This window comes from Clytia hemisphaerica, unplaced genomic scaffold, assembly GCF_902728285.1.
Source record: "Clytia hemisphaerica strain Z4C2 unplaced genomic scaffold, Clytia hemisphaerica genome assembly, whole genome shotgun sequence".
In the NCBI taxonomy this organism is placed as follows: Eukaryota; Metazoa; Cnidaria; class Hydrozoa; order Leptothecata; family Clytiidae; genus Clytia; species Clytia hemisphaerica.
This window is the reverse complement of record NW_027103566.1, coordinates 663,616-688,666: the sequence shown is the minus strand read 5'-3', so window position 1 is coordinate 688,666 and position 25,051 is coordinate 663,616. Positions and strand designations below refer to the sequence as shown.

The 25,051-nt window shown below is 34.7% G+C and overlaps 2 protein-coding genes across 2 annotated transcripts; one reads left to right on the top strand and one right to left on the bottom strand.

Moving 5' to 3' along the window:
* The first annotated feature begins 3,527 nt into the window (after positions 1 to 3,527).
* On the top strand, positions 3,528 to 17,554 carry LOC136801009 (branched-chain-amino-acid aminotransferase, cytosolic-like). The gene is made up of 11 exons (XM_067057631.1): positions 3,528 to 3,866; positions 6,813 to 7,013; positions 7,549 to 7,779; positions 7,933 to 8,096; positions 8,334 to 8,415; positions 8,896 to 8,950; positions 9,792 to 9,877; positions 10,512 to 10,580; positions 11,094 to 11,180; positions 15,909 to 15,983; positions 16,843 to 17,554. Exons 1-11 carry the CDS (start codon positions 3,774 to 3,776, stop codon positions 16,882 to 16,884), a joined length of 1,185 nt encoding a protein of 394 aa, XP_066913732.1. The 5' UTR covers positions 3,528 to 3,773; the 3' UTR covers positions 16,885 to 17,554.
* LOC136801007 (uncharacterized) lies at positions 11,885 to 15,294 on the bottom strand. The gene is made up of 3 exons (XM_067057628.1): positions 14,287 to 15,294; positions 13,465 to 13,676; positions 11,885 to 12,734 (listed from the first exon to the last, which is right to left on the bottom strand). Exons 1-3 carry the CDS (start codon positions 15,200 to 15,202, stop codon positions 12,129 to 12,131), a joined length of 1,734 nt encoding a protein of 577 aa, XP_066913729.1. The 5' UTR covers positions 15,203 to 15,294; the 3' UTR covers positions 11,885 to 12,128.
* Positions 17,555 to 25,051: the final 7,497 nt, after the last annotated feature.

Genomic DNA, 25,051 nt, shown 5'->3' with positions numbered 1-25,051 from the left:
AAAGTGGCTAGAAAACAATTTTCGTGACACACGTCTTAGAACTAATTTTTTTTGGTGGAAACTCACGAATTAGTATATGTAGATTCCAAAATCAAAAAGTTTCCACGATATTATGGTGCTAGTAACGAGTAATTGGCGATTTTTTGCGTTTCCAGGCAAAATTGCAAGGCCTGGAAATTCATGATTTTCGGGGGGTCTTCAAATTAAAAAAAGAGCTATATCACATGATAGAGCTCTTCCAACTGAGCAAAAAAGTGTATTACATCAAAGTCCCAACTTCTCTAAAACAAAATTTATTGGCATATTTGTGGTCAAAAACTGATGGAAAACAGGGAATTTCCCCACAATCTGCATTCATTTATGTAAAATTAAACCTTTTTTGACCACAAATAGGCCCATAACTTTTGATCTAGAGAAGTTGGGACTTTGATGTAATACACTTTTTTGCTCCGTTTGAAGAGCTCTATCATGTGATATAGGTCTTTTTTTAATTTGAAGACCCCCCAAAAATTTCCAGACCTTGCAATTTTGCCTGGAAACGCAAAAAATCGCCAATTACTCGTTACTTGCACCATAATATCGTGGAAACTTTTTGATTTTGGAATCTACATATACTACAGTCAGGCACATCCTGGCAAATGTGGGTGAGCATTTGCATGGGGTATTCGTCACCCAGTGTAAATGAGATAGGACATCTCAGGCTAAAAGCGTGAAAATGAATAAAAATGAACTTCAAACTGAAAAAGGGAAAAAGGAAGAAAACTGGGAACTTTATTTTTTCATTAAAAGTTTCTTCAATCTTCAAAGACAAAATTGACCCATGGAAAAAAAATTTCATCTATGCAGTTCTTTGAAATGAAGCAAAATATTTCCGACCCAGTTCAATTAAACTAGGTATTCGGCGCTATTACGTCACTTTCGTTTTCAACCCCGTTCATTTGCCAATGGTCGCAAGTGAAAAATACCCCGTTCATTTGCCAGGATGTGCTTGACTGTACTATAATTTGTGACTTTCCACCAAAAGTTAGTTCTAAGATGTGTGTCACGAAATGTAACATTTATCGACCTCAGCAGCAGGACTAACATCTTTATGAGCCATTCCAGAAAAAAAAAATCACCCCCTAATGGATGACATCAATTTTTGAAATAAATTTTGGCACGGAATTCCAGGCAAACTTTAAAGAGAAAGTATCGGAATTCCATGAATTTTACTTAATTTTGCATTAAAGTATTGGAATTCCATGATTTTTTTAGGTTACAGTAACGGAATTCCACTGTTTTGATAGGTATTTTGTAAATTTGTTACGGAAATTCCGGACTTTCTTGAAAGCAATTTGCTACGGAAATTCCATGTCGTCCATTGGGGGGTAACGAATAAAAACTGGAATGGCCCAATTATTCGCCCGCACGAAAACACGACCCTCAACATGGCCCGAAAATTCTCGGGCCTCTTCGGGCCATGCTCGGGCCAAGAGACCCTATCAATTCTTTTGGCCCGAACATGACCCGAGTCATTCGGGCCATGTTCGGGCCATGTTAAATGTTAAATTGATTCAGCATGTCCAGTCAAACAAAATAAGATTTGTCTGTTTTGTTTATATCGCTCAAAAAACTTTACGAGCTTCCCGTGAACACGCTTCAGTTTAAAACCAGGACCAGTTTACTAGCAAATATTTCCACCCTAAGTATATTTATAACTATGTTTTCATACCAAATAAGACATTTAATATTTATATTATATGAATTTACAACATTCATATATTTAATATAATTAAGAGAAACCAAGTTTTTCTCAAAGAAAATGTTTAAAAAATTCAGTCCTGAAATTACACGCCTATTTAAATCATGTTTTCAAAAATTGGCCCGAGTGTGGCCCGTGCGTGGCCCGCGTGTGGCCCGAACACGGCCCGAATTCTCGGGCCAGCTCGGGCCATACTCGGGCTTTACGCGAATTCCAATAAAAGTTTTGGCCCGAGAATTCTCATGCCATGTCGAGGGTCGCACGAAAACGAGTTACGAGCTAGTCATTTTTTTTTCGCGCGCTCAAGGGGAAAAGGAAAGTGATTGATATTCTTTGAAGAAAAAACGTCAGAAACAAACCCAAAGACCAAAAGATGTATTTTGTTGTTGAGAATTGATCCTGTGATGAAGATGAAAAAATTTCTGCTATGCGTTTTTTTCGGAGGAACGCTGAAAAACTCTAATTTCGATCTTCCTTAAGGTAAAGAGGTTGCGAGATTTGGGCTAGCAAGGCAAAAATCGCTAAAAAACTGGTAAAATCGTAATCCTCAAAAATCGAAGTTCCAGCCTCACTGCAGATAGCTGCAAGCTGAAGGAAAACTATCATCACAACTTTTACCGTAGAGTCGTTTAATATCGACATACGTCTTGCAATCTCGACATAGCTGTAGGCTGGTCTTCGAAATAAAAAATCAAACATAAACAAAAACATACCAAAGTTATCAATCAATCACTAAATTGTTCTCTCTCTCTATCCACGTCACAGATTGTTAATATAATATGAGAAATGTGAACTGTTATTACTTATATTTGAAAAGAACACTTTAACGATGTAGTAATCACTAAAAAACTAATTAGCATGCTTTCAACGAAGATGCCCAAATCACAAACAACATTGTACGGCGAGGATTTTTTAGTAGACTTTTTATTAACTGAACCGAAAATAAATAAAATAACCCAGTTACCTTATGAAATTTGAAAAAGGGTGTGGTGCTAGGTGCGGCGGCGCCTAGAACGCGGTTTAAGAACCTACGCCTAGCGCCTAGAGCGTGTGCTGTGCTTGCAATAAATAAAAAGGAAATGGAAACCAGGTCGACTAAGCGCGCGAATTATTTTTATCACGTGACTTGAAGCGTAACAAAGTTGTAAAATTTTAATGATGGACACGAGAAAGTTACGAGGAAGTTTGCATGCGTTTCGTGTGTTGTGTAAAACTGCTTATAATTTGGCTGTTTTTTTAATTGAAAGGATTGCAATGTTTACTGAACTTATAGTTTGATGGATGAACTTGTTCGATAAGAATGATACCAAGAATTTCATTCAAGGTTTGTTTTGATTATTTTACAGATCCGGTGTCGAGATTGCAAGACGTATGTCGAGATTAGACGACTCTACGGTATCAGACAGATAAAAAAATTCACTCCATTAAGAATTAGTGAATAAGAGCTGAGGCCATTGTTCTTTAGATCTAATTAGCAAAAATAACAGAATGAGATTCCAACCACCTTAAAACAAAAAAAACAAAATGGCTAGCAACACAATGACCATTCTCAATTCTTCTTTTAAACATTAAATTCTCCTCTTTTTGGTCTTTTTTCACCCCACATTATTGGCTACCATCTTGAAACAAGTTTCACTTTCGTTTTTGTCGCGCCAAAAAAGAAGAAGGAGGTCCGGTTCCAATAGAGGGTAGTGTGGTCACACGAACTTAAACTAAACTTATCCTAATCGAATAACTAAAAATTGATTGTTAAAGTGACCATAGTTTTATGCGGGAACCAGAGTTGGCGGGAATCCTCTCAAGCGACAAAAACAAGACAAAACCACCAGAAACACTCATAGTCTCATATACTATACTATACCTACCATTTGACCATACCAGTACTGACTCATACACATCATACGCAACACAACAACTACAGCCAACAGCTTTACTACACAGAACGATCTGGTCCAACAGCTATAACAAAGAAAAGCCTGCTTGCTAGATTAAAGGACTTTTATATGCTAGTCTGTTAAAACAGAACTTTATCATGTTACGTCTGCAAGCATATCGCAACTTTTCCAAACAAATAAGAAGATTTGTCCAGCCAGCAGCCTCTTATGAAGAATTCAATGATATTAAGGTACCAAGAAATTAAATTCAAGTTTAAATTATGCAGCTTTTTTTTACTAAATAGCTACACACACTTAAACTTTTTAAACCATCTCAACCCACTCAGCACTCTCAAGATTTGTTTAATCCATATTGCCAGACGATGTCAATCGAACGGAATAGACCTTTTTTCAAAGAGGATGTCCTGTTGAATAATTATGTAGTCCAGCCATAAAAACAATGATAGAGCCATGCATAATTACTGTATCATGCATATTGTAATAATTATGCATGGTTTTATCATTGTTTTTCTGCTGGACTACATAATTATTCAACAGGGTGGCCTCTTTGAAAAAAGGTCTATCGAACGAAAATTCCAATCGAATGAATCAAACGCAATACACCTTTCCCGTGATTCGTAAAACTAATGCGCGCGCATTATTTTGATGCTCTCCACCGTTTGGTCTCTGGAGGTAGACAAACCCGTTTTTGCCTGCGTTCCCTTAGGGAAAGTTGGTTTTTTGAGCTTTTCTTAAGTTCTGTCGAACAAAATTCCCTCAAATTTTAGTATGTTCAATCTATTCATGATATTATACCACCCTGAAAATATTTTGCCAAAAGAAGATTGCTGTCAAAAGTTAGAGGCTAAAATTCCACTTTCCCTAGCCCCTCGCAGGCAAAAACGCATTTTTTACCTCCCAAACAATTTTATACACAACAGTGGAGCGCACATTCTCCCGGGCCATTTCTGAGAACTTTGAATTACGGGAAAGGTGTATCGAACGCAATCAAATGATTGCGATTCGATTGCCGAACGCAATCGAATATCAATCGAACGTAAAATTCTGGGTAAAATTCGATTGATTCGATTGATATTCGATTACGTTCGATTGATATTCGATTACGTTCGATTACGTTCGATTACGTTTGATTGATGTTCGATTACGTTCGATTGATGTTCGATGGGGGGTCGATTAAATTAGATTCCAATTTACCTCAATTCCTTTCAATTTCAAGCGCCTCTTATTAGGGAGGTTAAGTATCGATATGATAGATAATCAACGCAAGGAACAAGCTTTGACACACAACCTGCAGTAAACATGTGGGCCTGCATGATCTGCATTTTCTAGAATCCAGGCTAAAAAGATTCACATCATCTCGTTTAACTCTTCAAATGTTGAACGAGAATCAACGTTAATCAACAGAATCAATTAGTCGAACCAGTCGAATGCATAAGCCAACCGAACGTAGTCGATTGCGTTTGATTGCGTTCAATTGATTCGGCGTTCGATTCGTTCGATTGACATCATCTGGATATTGCCAAACTATATCAATCGAACAACTTCAAACAAAAATTGCAATTGAACCAATCGAACGCAATCAAACCAATCGATTATAATGGGGCGTAATCGAACGTAATAATATCCAGGGCAACGCAGGGGATGTCAATCGAACGTTTGATTGCCAATCGAATTAATCGAATTTACTTGAATCCAATCGAATGATTGATTCTCGATTACCCGAATTGATCGAACGCCAATCGAATTCTAATCGAAACCGAAAAACATGTGAAATTCTATTGGTTTCGATTGAGTTCGACAAGCTTCGATTAAGTTTCGATCAACTTCGATTAACGTTCAATCAACTTCGATTAACGTTCGATCAAATTCGAATAACGTTCGATCAACTTCGATTGACTTTCGATCAACTTCGATTAACGCTCTATCAACTTCGATTTTACTTTAAAAAGTTTAAATTTTGCCGGGCTAAATTTAGAAATACCGTTCGTATCCTGTTTCAGCGCTAATTTTGAACTTAAGATTTTATTTTTATTTCTAGAGTGTCTTTAATTATTACTACTGAGATAGTTCTGTGGGGTTGGTTCCCACGTAATACGCGAGCCGCACTCGATCACACGTAATACGCAAGCCACACTGAATCAACCCGGCGGTTGTTGGATGAAGGGCTTATTGGTGGAGGCGCTTATTTTGAAACTTGAGATTACGGTGCAGCTCTTATATTAAGGGAGGCGCTTAAAACAGGCCGGCGGTATAGAGGAAATACGGAACCACCAAAATCGAAATTACAAAAAACCGGAACAAAATTTGATCCAACATAAATGGAATCAATCGAATGCCAATCGAACATAAATTCAATTAATCGAATGCCAATCGAACATAAATCCAATTAATCGAATGCCAATCAAACATAAATTGAATTGATCAAACATTAATCTAACTAATCGAATCAATCGAAAAGTATATGCAATCGAAGCTAATCAAAACTAATCGAACGGTAATCGAATCTAATCAAAAAGAGTATGTGAAATTCGATTGGCGTTCGATCAATTCGGCTAATCGAAAATCAATCATTCGATTGGCTTCGATTGATTCGGTAATCAAATTTTTCGATTGACATCCTCTGGTAAAATTGATAGTTGACTAAGTTCGATTGGATTGATTGATTGTCAATTACATTTAATTAATCTTCAATTTTGTTTAATTACGATTATATTCGATGAGTTTGATTCCAATTAAATTAAATGCCGAATGCTTAAGTACCGTACGAAATCAAATGTCATTCAAGCAATTGAACGGAAAATCCTGGGTAATATTAGATTGTAATTCGATTGCGTTCAACAATAGACCTTTTTTTTAAAGAGGCAGCCATGTTGAATAATTATGTACTCCAGCATAAAAACAATGATACAGCCATGCATAATTACTGTATCATGCATATTTTCAAAATTATGCATGGCTGTATCATTGTTTTTATGCTGGAGTACATAATTATTCAACATGGCTGCCTCTTTAAAAAAAGGTCTATTGAATTGCAATTATTTGATTGTGTTCAATTGTGTTCAATTGATCCAGAGTTCAATTCGTTTTCTTGACACCGTGTATTGTCCCCATACTTTTGAAACATACTCAAGTTATTTTGGTGAGGTAACCATTATGTTTGATCTCTTTTTTTTCAGAGTGAAAATCTTGAAATCCACCATACAAAATATCCAAAAGAAAAGCCTGATCCTGAGAACTTACCCTTTGCTAAAATCATGTCTGATCATATGTTGGTGATTGAATGGTTTAAAGGTTATGGTTGGAGTTCTCCTATTATCAAAACCCATGAGCCACTAATGTTGCACCCTGGAGCAGGAGCTTTACAATATGGTAGTCAAGTAAGTTTTGTATTATAGATTGTTTGTAGTTTTTTTGTATTATTTGATGATAATAAGAATAGATATTGTCATCTATAGCTGAAGGTTAGAGTTTCAATCTCCTTTTTGTAGGATTTGAACCCTTTTATTTCCTATATAAGTTGCGCGGTAATCTAAAAAACACTGGATTGGAAGTGACATTTATTGCCAGAATTTGAAAATGTTAAACAGGAAAAAGAAAAAGAAAGTTAAAAGAAGAAAGCTTATCTGTCATACGTAGTGCAAATCTTAAAACATCACTGTGGCTTTCCTGGTATAGATTCCTCTTCATGTTTTATCTGAAATATGGCGCAAATTTTAAGGCTACGCTCTTTCTTGCTTTGCAAGGATTAAAGATTCCCTTCTAGTCACTGGCTTTAAACTCAATTGGTATAGAAGACCACCATTAAAATCCTATTTTAAAGATGGTGTAGCATGTAAATGGTTTTTTAAGGCAAGGTATAGATTGGTATAGGTTTTTTTTTCTGTTCAGTAATAACTGTTTTTCTTTCCTTAGATTTATGAAGGAATGAAAGCATATCATGGTGTTGATGGTCAGATACGGATGTTTCGTCCAGAATGTAACATGGATAGGTTTTGGAAATCAGCTCACAGGATGGCTTTACCAACGTTCAACCAAAAAGAATTGTTACAGTGTATTCACGCACTCGTCAATTTGGAGAGAGACTGGGTTCCAAGACAAGAAGGGAAATCATTATACATTCGCCCAACTTTGATAGGTTTGGATGTAAGTTTTTTTTCCGTTTGAACGCCAAAAGGTTTTGTTTTTGTTTCTTTATTTGAATCCAAGCTTCGATGATCAAACTATTAAGAACAAGTTAAGAACATTTAAAGACTTTTTGAATGTTCTCAAAAAACATAGTGACATCCTATATTTCAGCCTGCTTCAGACATTAATGATATCAAACGTGCCCTTTTGTTTGTAATCACCTCACCAAGCGGCCCTTACTTCCCTGGTGGTAAGATGCGACCTGTATCTTTACTTGCGAACCCACAACATGTGCGATCATGGTATGGTGGTATTGGAGAGGTCAAAGCTGGTGGGTATGTTACTAATTAGTTGCCAGATATTTTTTAAGATATTCCACTACAAATCGTATAAAATCGAAAAGTATTTTCAAGTGATTCTTCTCACTTTTGTACATTTAAAGGAGCGCATTCTTTAATTTGTCATTAATAAAGTCGATATGTTACTGTTAGAATTCTATTTATTGATAATACAGTCAAGTGACCGGTCAAAAGTAGTCTTTTGCAAACTATATTATTTAAGTACATTTTTAGAAACTATGGACCTACATTGTATTTACAAAGAGAAGCCATGAGTAAAGACTGTGATCAAGTGCTCTGGCTATATGAAGATCAGGTCAGATACACGTTTTTCATAAGAACACTTTTATAAGTACAATACCAGGGTCAAAATTATCAAAAATAAGAACAATTTAAGACCTGTGCTAGTCCTCCAAGTTGAAAGAACTGGGGATAAAGCCTAAAATACCTCAATTTCACCCTTTTGATAAGAACAGGATAAGAACAATTTGAGGTTCAAAATGTCAAAAAAATGATAGCCTCGAAGCCTTGTCAAAAATCTACTAGTTCTTATAAAAATAGTTATCATGTTTTTAATAACAAAACACAGTCTAAACAAACTAATCTAATTACCTCCACCAACCAAGAAGTGAAAGTAGTGATAACAATTTATAGAAACTAATAATACTACCTTCTCAAAATAGATACAGTAAAAGCTTTATGCATGTTTCAAACTAATCAAAATCTTGATAATAATGTCATGCAGAAAACAAAAATTTAAAAATGGTTTTGTATTATTTTCCTTTTCCTTTATTAGGTAACAGAAGCAGGAGGCATGAACATTTTCGTTCATTGGATTAATGACAATGGAGGTGTGTGGTTTTAGACTATAGAATCAAAACTAAGATCATTCATTCTCTGAATAGCAATAGCCGAGCGGTCAAGGTGCCATCAATCAAAATTAGGGGCTCTCCTCGCTCCTTCCAATGTTTCGTTCTGTTCATAGAAAACGGAACCCGTGTGATCCGTGGACCCTGTAAAAACAATTGAAAGATTGTCTAAAAGTCCTAAATTTCTGGGTTATCCACGTTAAACATCGACTCTGCCTATCTACCCTGATTCGCACATTAGTGAGGTTAAGTAAATCGGTAAAATCACGACGACGAACGAAAATTTAACAGGCTAGTGAGTTTCAACCAATCAAATTTCGTATTTTCATTAGCCTTATACATTTTTCGTCCGTCGTCGTGATTATCCCTGTATGCTAAACCTCAGTATTATCGGGGATTCTGGATGTGCACGCATCAGGCTACTCTAGAAGCGTAGAAAACAGATTAGACAAGGGTCTATATAGTGATTTTAATCCATCACGGTGATTACAAGCCATACGAATTGGTTTCACGAAAAGAAAATTACGTATCATTTTCATACATGATGAATTTTGAATGAAATTGAATCGAATGATGAAACAAACAAATCAAACATACAAAGAAAATGATTTTATAAAACACTGGCGTGCATTTAATACCGGTATTAACAATAAATTCTGCACCAAAATATCATTCGTTGAAAAAGTACCGCATCATATATAAAAAGAATCCCTGTTGACACCCATCAACAACCAGAACTTTGCGTTACCTGTATTACAGGAGAGCATTCTTCTTAGAACTAATTGGTTGAAGATATTATATTTTGTATCATTTCTATTTTTAGACGAAGAATTACTAACGGCACCATTGAACTCGTTGATTTTGCCAGGAATCACCCGCCAATCATGCATAGAGATTGCTAAAGAATGGGTAAAATTACATTTTATCTTCTGTTTTAAATTTTCTAGAGCTTGACATGTAGATTATGGAAGAAGCTGAAGTCTCTAATGTTTTGATTTTCAAAAAGATTTTCACTTACAGGTTCTGTACAGGGGTCTGATTAACTTATATATTTTAGGTGACCAGAAATGAGGCGTTTTCGTACCCTACATGGGTAAGCTTTAAGTTAAGACGGCCGACCTTCTACCCTGCCAACTTAGAAAGAAAGTTTGCAAATAAATTCTTTGCTTGAAAAAGATTGAACGAAGTCATTGCATTGATGTCAAAAAAGATGCATTGACTTTAGACAGCCAATTTTTTTGCCCACTTAAATTCATAATTTGAATAGGCAGCGCGAAAAATAGACCGTTTTAGAGCTAATTGAGTGAAATTCTTTTATCAGTAATTTAGTACTATAGTTCTGTCGATAGCAATAGACCTTTTCATAAATTACGTCACGTTCTTCACTTGCCTTGTATTCAAAAAATTACCATGGTGTAATAAAATCCGCTGGGAGTTAATCACCAATAATTGGCAATAATTTCCAAACGAGGCGAGTGATGTTCGTAGCGTAATTTATGAAAAGGTCTATTGATGATAAAATTCTAGAATTCATTTTTTTTAGGGAAATGTTCTTGTTACGGAAAAAGAATTCACAATTCAAGAAGTCGTCAAAGCCAGTCATCAAAACAGGGTTAAAAACTTTTATTGTTAAACTCTGAAAATAATAACTATTTTGATTCAAACAAAACAGGCAAAAGATTGTGTAAACCAAGAAATTAAAGCGTAAAACACATTTTTCTTTTAACCATATTTCGATCTTTATAGATCTTTATGTAATTACTTATGTACTTATGTATATACCCAAAACATTTTATTACCCAGAGCATTTTAAAAATTATTCCAAAATTTCAGTGGACCACTTTGACTTTGTTCGCACGTGATGGTAAGCCATTCTATTGGTTGCATTCAAGTGTTACGTCACTTCTAACCAATAGAATGACTTCATTCTGTTTGGGAGCAAAACGGAACTATCACGTGCGAACGTGGTCTTAAGTGAGGAATTTAGGACCGAATGAGACGCGAACTCATCTCATAGTACTTATAGTAAATTTAATCATTATGCTAGAAACTCATTCGAAAAAAATAATTTGGACTGTTTTACTCTAGTAAATTAAATAAAGGTATCCTAACTTTTCATCTTCAGATCAAGCACATTTTTGCTTGTGGTACAGCAGCTGTGATATGTCCAGTCAATCGATTGGTGTACGAACCCCTTGATGGATCCAAAGAGGTTGGTTTAATGAATTATATACTTCGTTTAAAAGCTTCTTTTACATGCGAGGCCGTAAACTTTTGAATTGAGATGAAAAAATATTTTGCATTTCTGATAATTGACTGAGGTATATTTTTCCAATGCCGATTGAGATCTTGTTAAGTGTTTGAATTGTTTGAATATTCTTTTTGGCAACTATAATTGCTCTTTTCCTAGATATCCAGAAAAATATTGAGGTTGGAATATCGGACATTTACGGCTTTTTTTCAAACTGAAAAAAAGTATCTACATCACCACTGACTGTGAATAGTTCAATTTATACTGAGAAGGAAAAATCGTCTGAGACGAGTAGTTTGTAAAATGTGATCTGTGGAGGAGATCCTATTTATTGAAACATGAATGGAAAGTACACATAATGTTCATTTTCTAAATTGCTCGTCTCAGACAAATTAGTCGTCTCAGTATAAATATAACTAATGCGCAGAGAGATAAAATAGCGATGATATTATTTGAATCATCTCCTCCTTATTCTACCGTCATATAATTAAATTAATTAAATTAAATTACCATACATAGGTGGTTTTAGACCATCTTCCTCTGATTGAAGAAAGTTTTTGGTCCCTTGAGGGTCAACTTGGAGTGGGTCAACTGTACTTTGAAAAATTCATAAATTTCTTTACATCCTGAGTTAGCGATCTACACTGATAGCGAAGTACAAGGAGCACCATCCCTGTACTTCGCTATCAGTGTAGATCGCTAACCCAGTACAGTACAGTTGACTCAACCCTACTATAGAAAAAAATTGCAAGTGCTTTAAAAAAGAAATACTCTACTTACAATTTTGCCTAGAAATGATAACCTTTGCTATTAAATACTTTAATAATTCCATATAGAACAAAAGCAATGGTTTTGCATAAATGTAGTTTTAAATATAACCCTTTTTTTCAATAAGGATATTTATGTTAACTATATCGCAACAAGGTCATATTTATCATCCATCTCTGAGAAGGAACTTGTTTCGTGTAATTTCAACGTATCATTTTGTTTCCCTAACAGTCTATCCAAAATTGCTTTTGGATGAGTATTTTCTCTCAGTGTACGTCGACTTCTCATGAACTTTAAAACATCATAAAACAAACCCAGGGAAACTAAAACACCTACCATACCAACAAACACCTTTACAGAGATGTTATTTTCGAATAGCTCTCCAACCGTTCCGATATAGATGGTCTCCATATGACAATGTCTTTCATACTTCGTCTGCATGTAATCATAAATCTCCTCTCGATTCTTATGCATGCATCTGAGCACTTTGATTAACTCTTGACTAGGCTTACTGCTCATGGTACATCGAATGAAAAGCTGTGCTGGTAATGTTTGAACAATATGTAAAGGTGGACTTTGACCATCGTGACCGTGGATCTCCTCTTGGTACCACGCAGCAATATCAGCGCTGATCATCGCTCCAAACACTTTCTCTTCTCGCACTAAGTTCAATACTTCTTCGTAAGAGGGTGCGGGAACTATTTTGGCGGAATAATCTTTCGCCGCCACTTCTGCTTCGTACGAATCCTGTAAAATCATATTCGTGATATTCACCCACCTTTTCGACCGTAGTCACGCAGTCCAGGCGCGTGTCACTTAATTATTTAATTAAAATCCTAAACTCCCTAATCTCGATTCAATCCTTTTTTGACACCTTTTTCTATTGTCTATAGGTGCGAAAAAAAGACTGGGAAGATTTTAGGGTCGTAAAAGGGACAAAAAATTGCCCGCGCGGCAATTGCCGGCTACGGTCGAAAAGGTGTATGTATTAATGATGTAATGTTTCGTATGGAAGCATCCCAAAAAGACCAGGTGTTTGCCACTAATTTTAAATTTAAACAATAAAACTGATGGCAAACACCCAGGCTATATTTTAGGTGCTTCCGTATAAACATTACGTCGTGAAGGTCACCAACTAGCAATGTAACACTTGGTTGATTTGACCTGACCTGATGCCGCAGGGCTTTTAGTTCCATATTTCTTAGTTAGCGATATTAAGTTGGGAGGCGGATCAAAGATAAAATTAGGAGGAAGATAGTCTTTTTCCCCTTTTTTCCTTTTCCGTTGGGGGTGTGTAGCTACAAGAAGAGGAGCCTTCAGCTCACCCGATGTGGTCGTAAACTAAGATATCAAAGAACTGACTAAGAATGAGGATTGGGAGAGCAGAGGCTTTTTAACTAGTATCGATAATTCTTTCATGGCGATTCAGGCCTCAATTCAAATATTTTTAATTAGGCTCTAAGTGTTACTTTATTACCTGTAAAACAGCCATAGATTGTCCGTAAACACCAAGGCTTTCAACACCGGACACCGCATCTGTCATTGTGGCCGTGATCACACAAACCAATAATATTCCTACTATCAACCAAAATAACGCTATAAAGCGGCCGAGTGGTGATTTGGGTGTGACGTCACCATAACCAACGGTTGTCATAGAAACTACACTCCACCAGAATGTTGAACAAATACCTAAGTGAAAAAATTGGGAATATTAGCCAAGATATTTGAGTTTAAAGACTCAGCTAAAAAAATATCGTAGAATAAGAAAGATCATTGATCTTATAAACCCGAATGTCTCTCCTATAAATCATACTTTTTTCAGTAAGTGCGTTTCAATGCCCATCTTTCAAGCCTTATTTGAAAATATGAATCTGAATTTTGCTGATTAGATTATGACGTTACCAGGAAATGACAGATTTTCCTCAATCGCAACCAAATTTCAGCTTCATATGATTTATTTCAAGGTTTTGAGAATTTTCTTCCAAGCTGTATAAAGACGGAATTCTGCACGAATCAAAAATCATATTTTTAGTGTAGGCGAAAGAACTACCATCTTTTGGCACAGGGTTCCACTGCCACTTTTCTAGCAGAAAAAGACCAGGACTCTGGATATAGTGAAAAAATGAGCTTCGGAAAAATAAGCCATACATTTAGAAAAAAAAAACCTTTCCAAAATCATGCCGATAATCCCGGAAATCTGGAAATTTTCTGGAAAGTTAAATGGATCTTAGTCTGCCAAATACAATGTTATGGTAAGCGACGATAAGTTCCTAAGCCTAATTAATAAAATAATACCAACCTAAAACAAACGATCGTTCAACATTCTCATTCCAAATCCGTTCAACGAACCAGATGAGAATACTGAAAAAGATGGCCATAGGAATCACAATGACAAAAATAATTTTAGTACTAGCTATTCCTCGTAAGATTTTATGTGGCAAATCGATCATTTTACGTGGGAGGATGACCACCATTTTGTTTGTTTTCATTAGGGAGAAGGATCGAAGTGTGTTTTCATTCTCCCATTCATCACCCATCTCTTGCATCTGTGGCGAAAGAAAGATTTCACCTTCTTTGATCCCTGTCAGATAATCTTTGCCGTATGGGAACCCCTTCTTAATGTTTTGAATAAAGTCTTTCCTAGATTCGAATTTCTTCACAAAATCGATTATAGTGACGTTTGGGTTTGGATTACAAAAGGAGTTAGCTCTTGTGAATATCTTCGGAATGATTCCATCGATTTCGCCACGGTCGTTTGTGAACATGTATGGTTTGACTTCCCAGAATACACCTTTCATCAGTGATGATTTGGTGGTCGTAAGGTTTTCAGCTAGCGAAAGTGTGGTGGTCTTAGCGTTTTCAGCTAGTAATTGTGTGGCGCTCGTAGTGTTTTCAGCTTTTGATGACGTGGTGGTGTTCATAGTGTTTTCGGCTTGTGATGACGTGGTGGTCGTAGCGCTTTCAACCAGTAATGGTGTGGTGGTCGTAGCGTTTTCTGCTAGTAATGGTGTCGTGGTCGTAGCGTTTTCAGCTAGTGAAGGTGTGGTGGTTGTAGCGTTTTCTGCTTGTGATGGCGTGGTGGTCGTAGCGTTTTCTGCTAGTGAAGGTGTGGTGGTTGTAGCGTTTTCTGCTTGTGATGGCGTGGTGGTCGTAGCGCTTACAGCTTGTTTTGATTTTAAAATCAAAAGTTGTAACAAAATTGATAATAGCTTCATTATGATGGATTATCAAGTCAGTATCAAAACTTATACAAGCCTCACTCATAATAACCTGATTTCCAAATTGAATTAGTCAAGAAATTTTATGATCATAAACTTGTATAGAGTTTATGTTTGGGAGGTTGATTTTATATTTTATCAAGTTAAGCCAATTTATTATTGATAACTTCCAAACAAGTCTGTCAGTCTTTTAGTAGCGGGTGATCGACTTTGAATTAGAAAAAACTACGGAAAGTTTGTTTGAAAGGATAAGGTGACACTGTGAGCTAAGTTCAAATTTGTTGTAAAGTAACTTGTTAATATTGATTAGAAAAATGATGAGGAAAATATACAAATCGAAAATTTTTCTTTACCTCCAAAGAGAAAGAAATGTTAGCCTGCTATTTTTAAACTGGTTTCTATTTCCCCATACCGATGTGTGTTTTTAAAAGAATAAACCTTTTTCTCAGAACATCCAACATTTTTGGGGCCTTCGGATATTTTAACGTTTTCAGTACGAACCCTAAATATAATCCTAAAAATGTTTTTATTTTCACCATCTTGTGAGTATTTTTGTAGTATTTTCCTAAAAAATTGGAAACTTGTTCTTGATATTTAGCTATCGAAGCCTTATGTTATCATATTGTTCTAACAATGCTGAAAATTCCTATTCTCTTAAATGGAGAAAAAAAGTTTTATTGAGTTTCATTTTTTATTTTTCCAGGAGTTAACGATTCCGTACGATATGACAGATGATTCGTTGATGATGAAACTTTACAATGAACTTTTCAGTATACAGGTATGTTCGCATTGACATTCAGAAATTCTAAAACTATTCTTTCTTTTTTACAGTACAAAGAAAAACTGTTGACAAAACCCGCTAAATGTGTTGGGGCGTTTCCTGGAGGTTCCGTAATGAATACTTTAAGGGCAGAAACTTTCACAATTTTTCACGATTTTTGCCCTTTTTCGCGAAAGTTTCTGCCAAGTAAAAAATTGCATTAATTAAATTTGCGAAAGTTTTTTCGTTTTTTTGCTATTTCATACATAATCACCATGGTAATTGTTTCAATACGAGGCAAGTGATGTTCGTGACGTAATTTATGAAAAGGTCTACTCTATTGTTTAAAAGTCCTAGATTACTGAGCTATCCGCGTAAAATGTCGAACTCGTCACGATGTCAAAATGAGCAATTAACTCTATGTACCGGAGGTGGGTACAAGGGTTGGCAAATGAGGAGTGAGGGGGGTTTTACGAACCATAGAGGGACTACTTTAAATTTTTCTGATTTTTGTAACCCTTAGAAAGACTTTGTAAGGTTAAAAAACCGAACCCTTATTGTCAGCACATACCCAGTACCTCCTCCTCCCTTCACCAGGCTCTATGACTTCATGCTGGTTAATTTGACGAGAAAGAGATTACTTTCCTTTTTCTTCCTCTTCATTTTCCGTTCAGTTTATCAATACCCAAGTCGGCTGGCCGTGGCTCCGTACAAACTAACGAATAAGTCTCAGAATTTTGGGTTATCAACATAAAATCTAAACTCATCTCGATACCAAATTGAGTAAATTTCTGCCTTCATGTCGGTTAATTTGACGGGACAGAGATCCTGTATTTCTCTGAAAACCCAATTCAAAATTTTCTTTTCATTTTTGTAGTTTGGTAAGAAGCCACACCCTTGGGTTTACAATGTGAACTAAAAGTAAACACGTCTTGATACCAAAACGAGAGAAAGTCTCCTGGTGTTATGGTAATACAAACGAAAAAACTTTGGTACATATTTTTTAACTGTTTTTTGGTAGTTCCCAGAAAGCTGATTGTTGTATTTTGTCATTTTTTGTAGTAATTTTAATTTAAGGATTTGCTTATCAAATTTTCAACATTTTATTTTGAAGTCTTTTGTACTTTTTTTTATCATCCAGTCATCCATTCCTCTTCATTGAGAAGAGCCCAATTTTGTAGTGGGTATTTCCAACACATTCTCGCACTTATTTTACCAAAAAATACCTAAAATATGTCATTTCGTTCTTTGATAGTTAGGGTTAGGGTTTGTCGTTCTTTTTGTCGCTTTTTAATAGTTATTTATCGTTCTTTTTAGATTGTCTGGATAGTATTTACCGTAATTACCGATTGTAGATTTATGGATTTTTACATATCTACACATATGGTAGATTTAAGGATGTTTACATATCTACACATATGGTGGAAATAAGTGCGAGATAGGCCTGGTATTATCTATGGTTATTTAATTGCCATCATTTAAGGGGAAAGCTTATATCAAATTTATTAGATTTAACTAAAGTATATTTTAAAGTATTTATATGGATTTATTTAGAGATTAATGATTTATGTGTTAAAAGATTCATCTAAAAAATGAAATGGTGTAAACATAAGACTTTCAAGACAATTTGCCCTAAAAATTTCACCGGAAAACTTGAGCCTCCCATTGAAGCTTAAATGTACCAACATTGAGATTATTTTTAACTACTGTACTGTCTGTCATGATCAAAATTTATTGTTATTTTGGGGTATTTTGACGTTTTTCAGGCGATAATGGTGATCTCGGTATTTATTTCATCGGACATTTCGATTTAGGAAGGAATTATTGGCTTCAAGGCTGATTATTAGCCTTATTGTCCTCGTTTCGAGTTTTTCCATCCTATAATCCTAAACTCAGAGGTAAAAATCTATAGTTATAGGGTAAATCTCTTAGAATGTTTTCCCTGAGATGTTGCTTCATTTTTTGGAATTTCACACCACAAGGAATCTCTACATACCAACAGGTTCCCAAATAAACGAATCCTTTTTCAGTAAATAAATTTTTAGTATGGGTTTCAAAATCATGCACCTGTTTAAATAATAATTCATGATTGAAAGAAACAATACTAATCAGAAATATCTCGGCTCCAAGTGTTTACTTTAAGAAGACAACTTGAAAATTTCACTTGTCTTTTTGTAAGAACCTATATCATACTCTAAACCTAAAATCCAAACTTTTTTAAAGTTTCGAATTTTTTAACCCCATTTTAAGTCTTGTTAAAATTCCAGGGTTTTCAAATGCATTTATTTCGAGGATTTTGGGACCCTGAGATAACTTTTCTGCACAGCGCCCCCTCAAAGGAGTAAATTTCAATTTATGTCTATTAGTTTTTCAAAAATTTCACTTAATCGTAGAAATTTTAGCGAGACTAATTTTAGCGTATATTAGCGAGTCAGGAAAATCTAGATTTTTTTGGATTTATTTTAGCGAATCACGATTTCAAAAAATTTCGCGTGGATAAATTTTAGCGAATACTTGTATTACATTATTGACTGAATTAGTTTTCTAGTATTTCTTTGCACTGAAAACCTTCCTATTGATAAAAATGTATCAAGGCAATATAACCAGAAATTTCGCGCGGATAAATTTTAGCGATCTCTCGATTCGGCGTGTTTTAGCGAAAATAGGGAAAACTCGCTAAGACGCTAAAATTAGTCTCGCTAAAATTTCTACGATTAAAGTAGATTTTTGTCCTGTGTGCAGTGTCAACTAAACGTTACATTTCTGATTTTAAATCTTTTAGATCTTTCAAATTATTGTGGAGGTTTTATTACAGAAAATCCAACCTCTGAAATATTTTCGACAACACGATGACTTAACCAATTCAACAATTCAATATTAACTTAATGCGAAAAATCGGGAAAAAAATTGAAAAAAGGAAACATTGATGTATAAGAAATTCCTTTTGATCAAAATCTTATGTGAAAAACGAAGCCCATTTTAATTTCAAAATTGGGTTCGGGGAAAATGAATTGCTACTTCCTGGTAAATGTTTTGATATTTTTGGTTTTTGTGACAAGAAGTTGTTACAGTTTGACTCAAGGTGCTGCGGAGGCATGGCGGTTTGGTAAGAAAAGAAGTGATGAGAGAAAATTTGATCTTGCTATCTCAAAGAATGTAAAGCTTTTAGAAAGGGTAAGATTTATCTAAATCTTTTGATGTATAGTGGAAGCTGCCTTCAACTGCCATATAGCATACTCCTGTCTCACAGTCCCAGAGATCTTTTTCCCATAGTGGGGATGAAAGTATCTATCGAAATCCAAACGGGGATAAAAAAATTTAATGTTCCATGAGTCAATTTCCCAATGGGGCTGACTGTAGTGTATTTTTCCCAAGGGGGACGAGAAATTAGCCAAATTTTCCAAACGAGGTGGGGGAGTCCCACCAGGGGTGTCATATAGAAGCACTGCCCTAATATTGAAAAAAATAGACGACGAAATAGACTTCCCCCAATAAGTTCACTGAGGTTTCTTTGTGGGTAGAAAGATGAGTAGTTAACCATTCCTATTTAAAATAAGGCTTTGGTCTCAATAATCTACGATTGGCAAAATATTGATGTTGTCTGTACCAATTTGTTACTTAAGTTCACTCGGCCCAAAGAGGTTTTTTTTAATTCACTGATTAAATTTATTCCAAGGCAAAAGTATTTTTTCTTCTCATTTTTTTAGGTACTCAAAAACACGAAGCTTGATACAGTCGACAAACGTGATCACCAAAGCATCGAACAAAAGAAAAGAATCAAAAAGCGACGTTGAATCTGAAAATTATTGGCAGTTTTTTGATGACATTTTATTTGCATTGAAAATATATCATATTTTTGAAAATTTAGAATCAGCAACCTTACAATCAATATTATTACTTAATGACCCATTGGGCGCACTCGATTCAAAAACGACCATACGTGTGATCGAAAATTAACCATTAGAAATCGGATGCTTACAGTGCAGAAAAAGTTTTGGAAAATTTGAGAACATTTGGGCGAAAAATCGACCCTTACGGTGCATTTTCTTGAAATTTGTTGACCATTTTCAGGCAAAATATAGTCAAATTTTCCAAATTTTACACCCTTAGAGTGCAATTGTGCAATTTTTCTCACTTTTGCTGATTTCAACCCTTACAGTGCACTTTGCAAAGCTTAGAAAATACACTCTTAAGGGCTGCACGTATGGTAGGTCATTTAACTTGAGCCCCTCCCTGACTTAATCACCGACTAAAAAGGATATAGTTATAAATCAAAGGTCTTAGATTGTGTTTAGGACATGCCCTAAACTCCATCTTAGCCTGCGCCCGACGGAAGGAGACTTCGAAAGAGCTGACGAGGAGACCTTTTCATTCTATTTCCTGACCTAAATGTTTTGCCCTTAGAAATTTTGATCTGTTGGGATCAGGGTTCCGTTATCTATCAGCGCTAAAAATTTGGTGTGCTTTGATGAAACAGTGTCACGATCGAAAAGAGATGATCAAGGAAACACAACTGTTGTGCGCAGATATGTAATTTATGCGCAGATATGTAATTTCTGCGCATATATGTAATTATTTTGCGCAACTATGTAATTTCGAGCTGCGCAGATATGTAATTAAATTTCTGCGCAGATATGTAAAACACGATCTTTAAAATCAATGGTACCCCCTTGATAGATTTTACCATTACTTTTACCTTTTTTAAGACTTAGGTATTTTAGCTAATATCTATCAAATACAAGAAGTAATATCTTCTAAGCATCAACTTTATAAGAAAAATATCCATAACTTTTGAATGGAATAGAATAGGGCCTTAAATGAAAATAATTATTTTTCTTTTAAGCATCATGATCTATAACTATTCAACCAGTAAGTTTTAACTTTCGGTGATTGGTTCTTTCAAAGCAAACATGGAATAGCGCCTAAAATGGATATGACTATTTTTCTTGTAAGCATCATCTTTATAAGAATCAAAGCAATAACTCTTGATAGACGGCCATATACCTCTCGGAAATTAGTTCTTACAAAGTAAACAAGGGACGGCACATAATATGACCATATTTATTTTTCTTATAAGCATATACTTTATAGGAATCAAATCAATAACTCTTGATAGACTGTGATATACCCTTCGTTTGTTAGTTTTTACAAAGTAAATAAGGGATGGCGCATAATATGTGTATATTTATTTTTCTTATAAGCAACTACTTTATAAGAATCAAAGCAATAACTCTTGATAGACGGTCATTTACCCTTCGGTTATTAGGTTTTACAAAGCAAATAAGGAACGGCGCATAATATGTGAGTGCATATTTTTATAAGCAACTACTTTATAAGAATCAAAGCAATAACTCTTGATAGACGGTCATTTACCCTTCGGTAATTAGTTCTTACAAAGTAAACAAGGAAAGGCGTATAATATTATGAGCATAGTAATTCTTCCCATAAGCAACTACTTTATGAGAATCAAATAACTCTTGGTAGAATGGTATATACCCTCGAATAAACACCCCTCCTGAAAGTCTTAAAAAAGACGCCCAGGGCGTTTATTTGAAAAAATACGGTAGTTATTACAAAGTTAACAAGGGAGAACATGTTAAGAATATCTTTAGGCTGAAACCTAAAAAAAAAAAAGAGTATCCAAATTCTTTTAAAAGATGCGAACCCATCTAGCAAGGTAAGCAAAAGATTCAGTACAACCTAATAAAAAAGTACATAATGAGATCTTCGATAAAACCTCGACTCGAGATCTCGCATCTATGTAAACTTTATTGATTTTGTAGATATGGATTGCATTTCTTTACATTACAGTGAGATAAAGTAAAATTCTATTGGTTGTCTCTACCAAAACATGGACTAATTTATGATAAAAAAACTTCCTTTTCCTTTTCATGGTTCTATGAGCAAAGTCATTATATTTGATTGAATTATCCAATGAAATATAGAGTGGGGTTATTGAAGGTGTGATTCTCGCTCGAACTTAAATTCTGTAGAATGTTATATATTTCAGGAATATTTTGACACTGATTGTTAAAGATATTTAAAAAAATTACATGCCTTTTTTATTTTCCCCCTATAAATTAAACCAAGGCAAAATATTCAACTTTAAGCCATCTAAAAGGAGAGAAATTATTTTTTTTTCTATGTGGAATCAGCATTCTGCAACGGCTCTATCGAAAGAAATCTAACATTAGTTTATAAGAATTTTCTAAGTTTCAGAGATTTGATTTATCAAACAATAGCTAACAAATATTGTTTAAAAGTTATGAATTGTGTTCTTATAAAATGTTGCTTATAAGAAAATAAATGTTTCTCTTTTAGGCACAATCCTATATTTGCTTTGAAAGACCGATCACCGAAAGCTAATAATCATTGGTTTGTTATGAATTATGTTCTTATCAAGTTGATGCTTATAAGAAAAATTAATGTTTCTTTTTTAGGCACAATCATATGTTTGCTTATACAACCAATCGCCGAAAGCTAATAATCATTGGTTTAAGAGTTATGAATTGTGTTCTTATAAAGTTGATGCTTATAAGAAAAATACATTTTTCTAGCTTAAGCACAATCCCATATTTGCTTTGAAAGAACCAAACGCCAAAAGCTAATATCTGTTGGTTTAAGAGTTATGAATTGTGTTCTTATAAAGTTGATGCTTATAAGAAAAATAAATTTTTCTAGCTTAAACACAATCCTATATATGCTTTGAAAGAACCAAACGCCAAAAGCTAATAATCATTGGTTTAAGAGTTACGAGTTGTGTTCTTATAAATTTGATGCTTATAAGAAAAATACATTTTTCTAGCTTAAGCACAATCCTATATTTGCTTTGAAAGAACCAAACGCCAAAAGCTAATATCTATTGGTTTAAGAGTTATGAATTGTGTTCTTATAAAGTTGATGCTTATAAGTCATTTAGCACTGTCCCCTAGTTGCTTTGATAGAACCAATCGCCGAAAGCCAATATCAGTTTGATAAAAAGATATTGACTTGTTTCTTATAAAGATGATGCTTATAAGAAAAACAACAATCGCCAAATGTCTGTCATAGTCCAAGAACAATGCGATTAAATACTTTGAAAAATTAATGTTAAAATAAATCGAGTCAGTTTTTCAAAAAAAAACTAAGTCCAAAAGGTCGTGTTTTACATATCTGCGCAGAAATTTAATTACATATCTGCGCAGCTCAAAATTACATAGTTGCGCAAAATAATTACATATTTGCGCAGAAATTACATATCTGCGCAAAATAATCATATATATGCGCAGAAATTACATATCTGCGCAAAAATTACATATCTGCGCATAACAACAACATTTCATTTGCAAAAAAAATTGAAGTATAATATATAACAACACGTATTTTTTCAAAATTCCTTCGCCGATAGCTTCTGACACAACTTTCACCTTTTCCAAGCACTTTTCTAAATTGATGGTGTAGGTTAAACTCACCCGAGAGTCTTAATAATTCAATACTTATAAATCCTCCAAAAAAACAACAGAAATAATCCAACAGAACAACCATTTGGCCCTCATTTTATTAATTGAAGTTTTATCAGTCAGTATATTCCAAATATTCCTCAATCTAAGCTAAGACGTCTTTCTTCTTTTGGATTTTTAACCTTTTCAATCTCCCATTTCAAACATTTTACAACTTTATTTTACCTCTGAAAATTCGAATTGTGGAAAATTCTGACGAGTTCTCCTTTAGTAAGATGAAAACAAGGATTTTTTGGGGCAATTTATTTTCAAATACTTTAAAAGACGGCCATAAGACTGGGTTCTGTCCCTTTTGGGGTTTAAACTTTTCCCGTCTGTGGGAAAAGGTTTTACCGAGGCTGTGTATAAGTCATTCGGGGAAGAACCCTAAATATAATATACACCCCCTTCTCACAGACCCACTAGGAACCCTTCCCACTGGAAAAATTGGCCGAAATATCGTCCACGGTGGAAAATTTTACTCTAATTTTTGTCCCCCACTGAAAATAATCAGATAAGCCAATCCTCACTGCAAATTATTTGCTATTCTTTCCATTCCCACTGAATTTTCTTGTTAAAAAAATGGTATTCAAATCCCCCGTCTTGAAAAAAATGGGAATATCCAATCCCCATTGAGTTTTGGTCCGCTATTTTTACCCCTACTTAAAAAAAAAATCTCACCCGGGTCTGTGAGAAGGGGGTGCTCCTATAGAAACGCTGAGAATTGATCATAAAAGGCGAGTTCCAATTTTTATGTTAGGATTGTTTAAAAGTCACAAAAAAAAAACACAAAATAAATATTTATAATATGACCCTTAATATAAAACTCACCAAATGTTGCATAAATCACAAAAAAAAAAACGTGTAGAAATTTTATACCTACATGTTTGGACTTTAAATTTGGGACCAATCCACTGATTTTATGTCAATTTAGATTAATTAGTAAAACAAATTTCCCTTGAACAATTCTTAATTTTTTTTTCCCATTTTACATAACCTCCCCCTTTTTTTCTCTTTTCCCATTTTTAACCTATAAAATGTGTTACACATAGCCAGATAAATCAAGGGCTTATAAAATCAGCAAATACGCAAAATCATTTTGACCCCTCCCTCTTATTTAAATGTAGCCAAAACGTCCTCTCAAATTTGCACACCTATTAGAAATGCTACAAATTCATCAATAAACATTGAAGCCCTATAAAAACCGAACTTAGAAACCTACAAATCATTCATTCAACAACATCTCAAGCATACAGTATAACTCAAGATAAGAAATCAAACAGAAATCAATTCATCATGTCTCGGATTATGTTGGCAGTTATTCTATTCTCGGCTGTTTTCTACTCAATCGAATGCATCACATCAGGTGGAAGTGCCCTAGTTGGTAAACGCGATACCATGGAATTATTGAAATCCTCAGATATGCTGATGGACGACAAAACTTACTCCTATTTGGTCAAGAAAAGAGTGAGTTAGATTTTATCAATTTCGTACCAGACCCCCTTGCACCAATTTTCGAATTTTTGATTTTACGAACTTTTGTGAGTGTTATTTGAAACTTCTCTGTCTCACAGCCTCGGTGGAACTTTTTTCTTCAGTGGGGATAAA

Coding starts and splice junctions, on each gene's coding strand:
- LOC136801009 (XM_067057631.1), top strand. CDS start 3,774: ATGTTACGTCTGCAAGCATATCGCAACTTTTCCAAACAAATAAGAAGA. Junction 7,014..7,548: donor CTTTACAATATGGTAGTCAA/GTAAGTTTTGTA, acceptor TTCTTTCCTTAG/ATTTATGAAGGAATGAAAGC. Junction 8,416..8,895: donor TCTGGCTATATGAAGATCAG/GTCAGATACACG, acceptor TTCCTTTATTAG/GTAACAGAAGCAGGAGGCAT.
- LOC136801007 (XM_067057628.1), bottom strand. CDS start 15,202: ATGAAGCTATTATCAATTTTGTTACAACTTTTGATTTTAAAATCAAAA. Junction 13,677..14,286: donor TGAACGATCGTTTGTTTTAG/GTTGGTATTATT, acceptor TTTTTCACTTAG/GTATTTGTTCAACATTCTGG. Junction 12,735..13,464: donor AATCTATGGCTGTTTTACAG/GTAATAAAGTAA, acceptor ATGATTTTACAG/GATTCGTACGAAGCAGAAGT.